The sequence below is a fragment of the Hypanus sabinus genome, chromosome 12 (assembly GCF_030144855.1).
Source record: "Hypanus sabinus isolate sHypSab1 chromosome 12, sHypSab1.hap1, whole genome shotgun sequence".
In the NCBI taxonomy this organism is placed as follows: Eukaryota; Metazoa; Chordata; class Chondrichthyes; order Myliobatiformes; family Dasyatidae; genus Hypanus; species Hypanus sabinus.
The window spans coordinates 30,900,034-30,911,433 of NC_082717.1; the positions used below are offsets into that span (position 1 = coordinate 30,900,034).

The following is an 11,400-nucleotide window of genomic DNA, read 5'->3' on the forward strand; positions in this document are numbered from 1 at the left end:
CGAGCAGCTATGGAGGCCAAGTCATTGGGTGCATTTAAGGCAGAGATGGATACATTCTTGATTAGCCAGGGCATCAAAGGTTGTGTGGAGAAGGCAGGGGAATGGGGATGACTGAAAGAATTGGATGGCAGATGATTGAATGGCAGAGCAGATTCAATGGGCCAAATAGCCTGCTTCAGCTCCTATATCTTATTAAGTCTTATAGACTTAATTGTTTTCTACTTACAGAGTACCAGAGAGTTCAAAGAGATTTTGGATCCAGCCAAGGACCCACAGTATGCTGAACCTGAAGTGGATGCAATGAGGACACAAAAGGACCAGGTAACTTATAAAGTTTCATTAAGATGCATATTTTATTTATCTAACATATTTTTAATCCATTACCACCAGTGTCATTGTCAGGATTGTATCAGTTGTAGTTCAGTTAGTAACTGTGAATTCAAATCCACTCTAAGCACTTGAGTACAAGAATCTAAGATAGCGTGATTTGTATTGTTGAAGGTGCCATCTTTCAGGTGAGAATCCAGGTCTCATCCACTCTATTAGGATTTAAATGACACTGTGTAGCACAACTTTGAAGAGAAGGAGAATTGGATTGAGGCCATTATTTATTCTCTTTCTATTTTCCGTTACAACTATAGGTATTTTACTACCAATTTAGTACTTTTAGTCATGAAATATGTTTCATAAAGACAAATGCTTCAGCATCAGCAATTCGGGTTCATTTCCGCCTCTGTCTGCAAGGAGCTCGGACGTTCTCCCTGTTACTGTGTATGCTTCCTCTGGGAGCTCCAGATTTCTCTCACGTTCCAAAGACGCGTAAGTTAATTGGTCATATGGATGTAATTTGGTGGCACAGGCTTGTTGGGCTGGAAGGGTCTGTTACCATGCTGTTACTAAATAAGTAAAGGTCCAACACCCCAGGTTGCCAAGCTAAGTTGCTGAAAAAATTGGCAAATGTTTTGAGTCTTTTACACAGTATGCAAAATGCTAACATTGAAGGACTATATCATAAAAAAATGTGCTCCTCAGCAGATAAAGTTATTGCTGAATATAAGCCATTTACCTTTTGCTCATAATACATTGCTGAATATGTATTTAATAAGCAACTTTTTAACCATTTGCCTTCTTTTAAATATGTAATGTTTTACTTACTTTTCAGCAATGTCGATTTTTTTCTGGTATTGTTCTTTATCATGTTACCTCTCTCATCTATTTCTTTGCATTGGGTTTTCACTTTGCTTTGGGCTAATACTTGTCAGTTTGGCACTGACCTTGTTTTATTAATCATGCTTAGTTAACTGCTCAGTGACTTGAAAATTTGGGCTATGTACAGATTTTGTATCACTCCTAATGCTTTGAATTCAATCCATTGTTTAAGAGGTTTACTAAAGAGTGGCAGCAGTTTATTTAGCATGGACAATATATGCTTCATACTTGGAAGTGTGTGTTTGTTAAATTTCAATTTTATTGGCCGTACTTTTAGTTTTATCAGCACTATTACTAAAATTCCTTTTGTAGTTTCTCTGTTTATTAAACCAATAACTTCAAGATGCATTGTACATAAATTGACAAATTAATCTGAGTAATTATAAAAAGTTGCAAATTTTCTTGAAGACAAATTTTCCCAACTCATAGGTCAGTCGGTACTCTTTCTAAAAATGAATAATCATATATGAACGGTGAATCCAGCTAATAATGTTATTACTTTGAACTCACAACTGTTGTGCCATTATGCAAGTTAACCTTGACTTAGAGTTCACAAGATTCCCCACAGATTAAGATCTACAATTACCCTAGGTTACTTCAGTTCATTTTAGTCTTGGCTTTTCCCTAATGAATATCTTAAAGGCTTTCCATGAATACATTTCATTATGTTATATCTGATATATTACCAATAGTTAATTTTCAGAAATGTTTTCCATAATATTCTTAGGAATATATGTGATCTTTGCCAATGTCAATCTAAGGCATATCATAGGAAGTAAACAAGAATTGTCTCTACCTGTATTTGGGTATTTGTTGATCTCATGCTGTTATCAAGTTGAACGTCTGCTGTTATCAAGCTAACAATTCAGTGTTACATAGTTTTGTGAAAAACAAATATTTTTAAATGGTTATTCCCAACTCTTTGTGCTGTCAAGGTGTGTGTATTTGTCTGACCTATGGTCAGCTATGACAAATTTCACCTTGAGATAAGGAAAGTAAGTAATCTAAATTAGATGCAATAAATATGCAAAATAACGAAAACAAATCTTCCTCATAACCTTTCAAACACTTTGAATTGTTCTTTAGTTACCCTTTTTAGGAATTCTTCATATTGATCTACATTTAATTATACCTTCTGTATATATAAATCACATTTTAAAACCAATTTCACCAAAGTTCTAATCCAAGGTATAAACTTGCTTATGGGGGGGGGGGGAAAGCTAAGGTTGAATTGCAGTGTTCAGGTTCTGTATCAGGCAGCAATAAGTAAACAAACTTATTTTGGCCCCTTCCACAAAAAGCATTTCATTTTTGGGTAGTTTAATATGTGTTAGTAGACACTAGGTTTAACCTCATTTTAAAGAGTTCCTTCGCAGTAAAGTGTAACATTTCTAAGACCATAAGACATAGAAGCAGAATTAGGCCACCTGGCCCATTGTGTCTGTTCTGCCATTCAATCATGGCTGATCCTTTTTTAAAATCTCCTCCTCAACACCAGTTCCCGCCTTCTCCCCATAAGCTTTGATGCCATATCCAATCAAAACCCTATCGATGTCTGCCTTAAATACACCATATGACCTGGCCTCCATAGCTGCATGTGGCACCCTTTGGCTAAAGAAATTTCTCCGCATCTCTCTTTTGAAAGGGCGCCCCTCTATCCTGAGGCTGTGCCCTCTTGTCATGACTCTCCCACTTTGTGGAAACATCCTTTCCACATCTACTCTGTCAGAAACGTTCAAAAGGTTTCCATGAGATCCCCCCCCCCCCCCATCCTTCTGAATTCCAGTGAGTACAGACCCAGAGCCAGCAAACGTTCCTCGTATGATAATCCTTTCATTCCTGGAATCATCCTTGTGAACTTCCTCTGAACCCTCTCCAATACTAGCACATCCTTTCTAAGATGAGGGGCCCAAAACTATTCACAATACTCAAGTTGAGGCCTCACCAGTGCCTTATAAAGCCTCAGCATCACATCTTCCTCTTGTATTCTAGACCTCTTGAAATGAATGCTAACATGGCATTTGCCTTCCTCACCACTGACTCAACCTGCAAGTTAACCTTCAGGGTATTCTGTACAAGGACTCCCAAGTCCCTCTGCATCTCAGATTCCTGGATTTTCTCCCCATTTAGAAAATAGTCTGCACATTTGTTTCTATTACCAAAGTGCATAACCATGCATTTTCCAACCTTGTATTTCATTTGCCACTTTCTTGCCCATTCTCCTAATCTGTCTAAGTCCTTCTGCATCCTACCTGTTTCCTCAACATTAACTGCCCCTCCATCAATCTCCATATTATCTGCAAACTTAGCAACAAAGCCGTCTATTCCATCATCTAAGTCATTTATATACAGTATAAAAATAAGTGGTCCCAACACCGACCCCTGCGGAACACCACTAGTCACTGGCAGCCAACAAGAAAAGGATCCTTTTATTCCCACTTGCTGCCTCCTACCAATCAGCCAATGCTCTACCCATGTCAGTAACTTTCCTGTAATACTGTGGGGTCTTACCTTGGTAAGCAGACTCGTGTGGCACCTTGTCAAGGGCCTTCTGAAAGTCCAAATATACAACATCCACTGCAAACCCTTTATCTATCCTACTTGTAATCTCCTCAAAAGAATTTCAACAGGTTCATCAGGCAGGATGTTCCCTGGAAACCATGCTGACTTTGTACTATCTTGTCCTGTGTCACCTAATACTTCATCACCTCATCCTTAACATTTGTCTCTAACAACTTCCCAACCACTAAGGTCAGGTTAACTGGTCTTTAATTTCCTCTCTGCTGCTTTGCTCCTTTCTTAAAGAGTGCAGTAATATTTGCAATTTTCCAGTCCTCTGGCACCATGCCAGAGTCCAATGATTTTTGAAAGATAATTTCTAAAGCTACTACAATCTTTAGCGCTAGCTCTTTCACAACCCTAGGGTGCAGTTCCCCTGGTCTGGATGGCTTGTGTGCCTTTAGGTCTTCCAGCTTTTTCAGCACCTTCTTTCTTGTAACAGTAACTGCACCCACTTCTCTTCCTTCACACATTATAACATCAGGCACGCTGCTAGTGTCTTCCACAGTGAAGACTGACACAAAATACTCATTTAGTGCAGCAGCCACCTGCTTTTTCCCAGTTATTATTTCTCCTACCTCAATTTTTAGCAGTCCTATATCCACCCTCATCTCTCTTTTATTTTCAACATATTTGAAAAAACTTTTACTATCCACTTTGATATTATTTGCTAGCTTGCTTTCATTTTTCATCTTTTTCCTTCTAATGATTATTTTAGTTGCTCTCTGTAGGTTTTTAAAAACTTCCCTATCCTCTAGCTTCCCACTAATTTTTGCTTTGTTATATGCCCTTTCATTTGATTTTACAGTAGCTTTGTCTTTCGTTGTCAGCCACGGTTATATTATTTTACCATTTAAGTATTTCTTCACTTTTGGAATACACATGTCCTGCACCTTCCTCATTTTTCCCAGAAACACACATCATTGCTGCTCTGCTGATATCCCTGCCAGCAGCTCCTTCCAATTTATTTTGGTCATCTCCTCTTTCATACCACTGTAATTTCCCTTACTCCACTGAAATCTTGCTATATCAGAATTTACTTTCTCCCTATCAAATTTCAAGTTGAATACATTTATATTGTGATCACTGGTTCCAAAGGGTTCCTTTACCTTAAGCTCTCTAATCACCTCAGGTTCATTACATAACACACAATCCAGTATAGCTGATCCCCTAGTAGGCTCAATGACAAACTGCTCTGTAAAGCTATCTCTTAGGCATTCAACAAACTCACTCTTTTGCAATCCATTACCAACCTGATTTTCCCAATTGAGCTACATGTTAAAATCTCCCATGACTACCATAACATTGACCTTTTGAGTTGCCTTTTCTATTTCCTTTTGTAACCTGTGGTCCACTTCCCAGCCACTGTTGTGAGACCTGAGCTGCCATCAATATCCTTTTACCCTTGCAGTTCCCTAACTCAACCCACAAGGATTCAACATCTTCCAATCCTATGTCACATATTTCTACTGATTTGATGTCATTCTTCACCAATAGAGTCACACCACCCCCTCAGCCTACCTTCCTGTCCCTCCAATATAACGTGTAACCTTGGACATTCAGCTCCCAACTACAACCTTCCATCAGCCGTGATTCAGTGGTGGCCACAACATCATTCCTGGCAATCTGTAATAGTGCAACAAGATCATCCACCTTATTTCTTATCCTACATGCATTTAGATACAACACCTTGAGTATCCTGTATTTGCTATCCTTTCTGATTCTGCACCCCTAATGATTTGATACTCAACCTGTTGCCTGCAACTAATTCCCATCACCTGTCTGTTCTTCCTGACAATTTGACTGCATGCTGTCTTTACTTTTTTACCATCCATCCTATCCTGAGTCCCTTCACCTCAGTTCCCACCCCCCTGTCAAGTTAGTTTAAACCCTCCCCAACAGCTCTAACAAACCTGCCCATGAGAATATTAGTCCCCCTCGGGTTCAGGTGCAACCCATCACTTTTGAACAGGTCATACCTCCCCCAGAAGAGATCCCAATTATCCAAGAACCTGAAGCCCTGCCTCCTGCACCAGCTTCTCAGCCACACATTTATCTGCCAAATCATCCTGTTTCTAGCCTCACTGGTGCGTGGCACAGGCAGCAACCCAGAAATTACTACCCAGGAGGTCCTGCTTCTCAGCTTTCTACCTAGCTCTCTCAATTCTCTTTTCAGGACCTCATTGCTTTTCCTTCCTATGTCATTGGTACCAATATGTACCAAGATATCTAGCTGCTCCCCCTCCCTCTCTAAAATGTTGTGGACACGAGCTGAGACCCTGGCACCTGGGAGGCAACATACCATTCAGGTGTCCAATTCATGTCCACAGAATCTCCTGTCTGTTCCCTTCACTATTGAGTCCCCTATCACTACTGCTCCCTTCTTCTCTCTCTTTGCCTTCTGCACCGCGGACCCAGGCTCAGTGCCTGTAACCCGGTCGCCATGGCGTTCTCTTGGGAGGTTATCCCGCACAAAAGTATCCGAAGTGGTATACTTGTTTTTTGAGGGGAATGGCCACAGGGGTACTCTGCTCTAACAACCTATTTCCATTTCTTCTGACAATCACCCAGCTACTCTAAATCCTACTCTGACTTGTAAAGTTTGTGCTGATATTGTTACGACTTGATGTTTAACAGGTCAAATGCAGCCATGTTATATGCAAGTTCATATTATTAGTATATAACACATAAGCCAGAGCATTAAAGAGTAAAGTAAAACAAAAACAAGACGTTGGCAAGTCATATTCTCAGAAAACATTGAAATATTTAAAAGCATTGTTAATATTTAGTATACATGATATTTTCTTGGAGTTATCAGCAACAGAGACTTCCATAAGCAATGATCTGTTTGGTATGGGTAAAATACTGAGTTGCAAGGTTATTGTAGAAAATTCTTGTTCTTTACACGAGTGAATAGAATGCGTCAACTGCTGCCTCAAAACATTTAAATATTGTTGGTTGTCTGTCATATCCAACCATGTGAGAGTATTTTAAAAGTGGAAAAGCTGTTAAACTGGGGCAGTCCCATTCTCTCAACCTCAGTGGCACGTGTAGTGTCGCAACTGGGGTCTTCCTTTTTTGCAGTGGATGGCCATGACTTCTGTGCCTTGCCATGCCTTTTGCTCTGCACATAGTTTTGCAGAACTGCCTACCTGGTTGTTGTATCTCACTGTAGATCTCATTCGCCAAGTCCACTGGAGCTGACATCACATGCTAGGACAGGTATGTCCCTATCTCACCAGGGTATGAAGGCTGCTGGCTACCCTCGCCTGGTTTAGCCCACTTGTGGAAGTGGTCTACTAGGTTGTGGCCACTCTCACATATAAACAGCTACTTGGAGCCAAAGGTGAGAGCTGAGTGTCCAGTGGGGCCCAACAGTGAGTGAGTTGCCCCGGAATAGACACAACAAGCCTCTTCCCAGACACCCCATACATCTCTTTTAAAGTCTAACTGCATTATATATACTCATTTAAATGTTAGATTTCTTGACCAAATAATTCAGCCATCCACACACAAGAGATTCTGCAGAAGCTGGAGATCCAGAGCAACACACACAATATGATGGAGGAATTCAGGAGGCTAGGCAGTATTTATGGGAATGAATAAACTGGTGACATTTCAGGTCGAGACCTGTTCTCAGGTCTGGAAAGGGAGGGGGAAGATATCAAAATAAAAAGGTGGATGGAGTGGAAGGAGGATGAAGTAAAAAGGAATAGCTGAAGCCAGGTGGGTGAGGAGGCGGTTGAAGTTGAAAACTAGGAGGATATAAGTGGAAAAGGTAAAGGTCTGGAGAAGAATCTGATAGGAAAGTGGATCATGGGAGAAAGGGAAGGAAGAGGAGCACCAAAGGGAGGTGATAGGCAGGTGAGGAGAAGAGGTAAGAGACCAGAGTGGGGAGTTGAAGATGAGGATGAGAAGGGGGAAATAATTACTGTAAGTTAGAGAAATCGACATTCATGCCATCAGATTGGAGGGTACCTAGACTGAATATGAGGTGGCCTTACTGTGGCAGAAGAGGAGGCCATGGGCCAACATGTCAGTCAGAGAATGGGATTGGATTTAAAATGGTTGGCCACCGGGATATCCTTTTTGTGGATGGAACACATAGTGACTTCCCAGTCTTCGTCATGTCTCACCAATATAAAGGAAACCAAATTGGGAGCACCAGATACAATAGACTACCCCAACAGATTCATGGGTGAAGTGTTTCCTCACCTGTAAGGACTGTTTGGGGCCCTGAATGGAGGTGTGGGAAGAGGTGACTAGGCAGGTGTAGCACTTCTGCTTGCAGTGATAAATGCTAAAAGGGAGATTAGTTTAGTAGTGAGGGACAAGTGATTCATTGAGGGAGCAATTCCTGCAGACAGTGGAGAGCGAAGTGGGAGATAAAGATGTGTTTGGTGGTAGGGTCCCATTGAAGATGGCGGTAGATGTGGAGAATGAGGGTGGTAGATAAGACAAAATGAACTCTGTCCCTGTTACGATGGTGGGAAGATGGGGTAAGCATGGATATCTGGGAAATGGAGGAGAACTGGGTGAGAGCAGAATCAATGGTGGGGGAAAGGTAACCCCATTCTTTGAAGAAGGAGGACATACCTAACGTTCTGGAAAGGAAAGCATCATTCTGGATCCAAAGCAATGGAGACGAATTGAGAAAAAGAAATGGCACATTTTGCAGGAGACAGGATGGGAAGAAGTATAGTCAAGATAGCCATGGGAATTGTTAGACTTATAAAAGGTATTAGAAGACAGTTTGCCTCCAGAGATGGGAACAGAGAGATCGGGCAAGGGGAGAAAGTTGTTAGAAATAGATCGAGTGAACACAAGGGCATGAAGGAAATTGGTGAAATTGGTGAGCTCAGCGTGGGTGTATGAAGTAACACCTATGCAGTCGTCAGTGTACTGCACATGGAGTTGGGGAGTATTACCAGGGAAGGCTTGGAACATGGACTGTTCCACACAGCCAATGAAAAGGCAGGCATAGCTGGAGCCCATTCAGGTGCCCATAGCTACATCTTGAGTTTAGAGAAAGTGGGAGGAATAGAAAGAGAAATTGCTGAGGTGAGAACCAGTTCTGTCAGACAGAGGCGAGTGGTGATGGGGGGAACTGGTCGGGTCTGTTAAAGCAGTGGAGAGCCTTCACTGATTAAAAGAGGTCAAACAAGTACTGTGCATACTTCCTTGTGAATTGCAAGTTATAGCTTTTTTTTTGAGAGAATTACTTTAGACACTTGTATTTGCTAAGCCTATAACAAAACTTTTCAAGTTTTTATTTTTATCTTTATTCTTTCAGGAACTTGAGCATTATAGAAGAAATGCTTCTAAATTATGGAAAGAGATGGAACTTGATGTACGTGGGAAATAATTGAATATTAAGTATGCAATGGTGCATTTTTGATTCAAACAATTAATAATTTGTGTAATTCAATATTAACTTTTTGGCAGTTATCTATAAAGGGCATTAAAAAGCCATTATACTTGAATTATTTTAACACTATTGTTTGTTTTGTATGCAAACTTGTATTGCACACTTCAGTTCTATTTTGATGATTTAATTTCTGTTCTTCCCTCAGTCTGATGGTAAGATTTGTCTATGGGAAAATTTATTATGTACATTTTATATTTTTAAGGCATACATTTTAAGTATGGCTCTATTAGAAAGGATATAAAATAAAAAGTGATTAGAACAAGGTGCAACTTGCCTGTCTGTCTGTTTCACTGATGAATACATTTTGTTAAGTTATTAAAATTGTCAGAGATTATGCAGAATGGTTGAGCGGAAATAGTATATCCTTTTGTTCCAGACTGCCTAGTTCTGTCCTCAGTTGGCATTTGCAAATATGAACATCAGGAGAAATATCCTAATGGTTGGACAGCAGACTTTCCCATATTCTGAAACATGAGAAAATCTGCAGATGCTGGAAATCCATCTGCAGATTTTTAGAATATTGGAATGTCTGAACTCCAACCATTGGGGTATTTCTCCTGATGTTCACATTTGCGAATGCCAACTGAGGACACAACCAGGCAATCTGGAATAAAAGGATATACTATTTACAGAATGGAGATGGTGCAAACAAAATGGAAAATTTTGTCAGTCCTATAATCACTGGTGTAGTTTTTGGATTATAAATGAAAAGGTCTCAGAAAGAAAGAGATGGGGGCAGTTTTCTACGAGTTGTAGTCAGAACACTGAATGGTTGCTGTGATTGAGTTCTATTAAAATCATCAAGAGCGAAGGGATAAATAATAATTAAAGTTAAAAGGCAGTTGCAAAGGAACTGCACACATGATTGACCCTTTATATAGAAAGACAGTAATCAGAAGTTAAACAAAGGTTAGGGAAATAGAAGTAATCAGATTAGATAATCTGTAATATTTTATATCATAGTTCCAGTATTATCAAATATCACTGTCATATGCAAAAGCAAACCAAACTGCTGGAGGAACTCACAGGCTGAGCAACATCTACGGTGGTAAAGGAACAGTTGATGTATTGGGTGGAGCCCCTGCTTCAGGACAGAGTGTATAGGGAATATAGTCTGACATATTATTTGTATTTGTATCACTTACTCCTGGTGTTCGGTCAGATTTTAATAAACTTTTAAAGTATTGAGTTGTACTGCTCTTTCCCATTCATGCAGGTTCAGGTTGAACAGAGGAAAATGGTAGAAAGAAGTTCCTATATTCTCCTGTTTCAGTCTCTGAGGTACCCACATTAACCGGCCATTCCTTTCCTTTTCACATATCCTTCAAAGCTCTTAGCTCTGGTACTATTTCTCATTGGACCATTCTCACAATCTTATTTCTTTGATCTGTCTTTGAATGCTGACTTTTTTTAAAAATTCAGTTTTTAGTTAAGCTTCATGACCTTTTGAAAATAAAATATCCCTACCGACTAATTGGCCCAACACCTTTCATGAATCAATGAATAAATTCACCAGCTTTTGTGCCATTTCAAATAATTCAAAAATAAAATTTTGGAGAAACTGTACATGGGCAATTAGTGAGAAAACTGCAAACACTGGAAATTGAATGAAATACAGACTATAAATGTAAAATAGCAATCTTTTATAATAGTTTTACATCTAAAAAGGAGAAAGGCTAATGCTTTGAATGTAAAATCCTTACTCTGTAAGTGTTTAATTTACTCCCACTAGATGCTAATTAGTCCAGCACTCTGGAAGACGATGATGAAGTTCAAGTTTATTTGTGTGTGTGTGTGTTGGGAGGCAATGGTATAGCTTTGCTTAACAGCAATCCACAACAGACCTAACATCCTGTTAGTTAAGCTCATTTCTAGCATCTGATCTGATCTTGTCATAGTTGCATTTTGTCAACTCAATACTATGTCTCACTTCCAAAACTTGAAGCAGGAGTGGAGCTAATCCCCCGTGAAGCAAATGAGAAACTGTTCAGTCTATAAACATTTCAACTCCAGAACCAAAGTAACTGCAACTCTTTAAAGGTGAATTATGAAGATGACACTCATGTATTCATACATTTAAAAGCCAAATTGCAAGTTAATGTCAAATTATTCACTAAAAGGTATGACAGAATGGGCCTTTTAGGAAGTATTTGCAAAGCAAAGGTTTGCTAACTTACCTCCATTGCATGGCCCAACACTCTGGC

General features: G+C 39.7%; 1 protein-coding gene across 1 annotated transcript in view; it reads left to right on the forward strand.

Annotated features, from left to right (window-relative positions):
• Positions 1-9,460, forward strand: part of dync2li1 (dynein, cytoplasmic 2, light intermediate chain 1) — a 33,207-nt gene extending 23,747 nt beyond the window's left edge. The window contains exons 12-13 of the mRNA XM_059985711.1: positions 229-321; positions 9,062-9,460. Coding sequence (XP_059841694.1) covers positions 229-321; positions 9,062-9,133 — 165 coding nt within the window. The 3' untranslated portion in view covers positions 9,134-9,460. The remainder of the gene's footprint in view (positions 1-228; positions 322-9,061) is intronic.
• Positions 9,461-11,400: the final 1,940 nt, after the last annotated feature.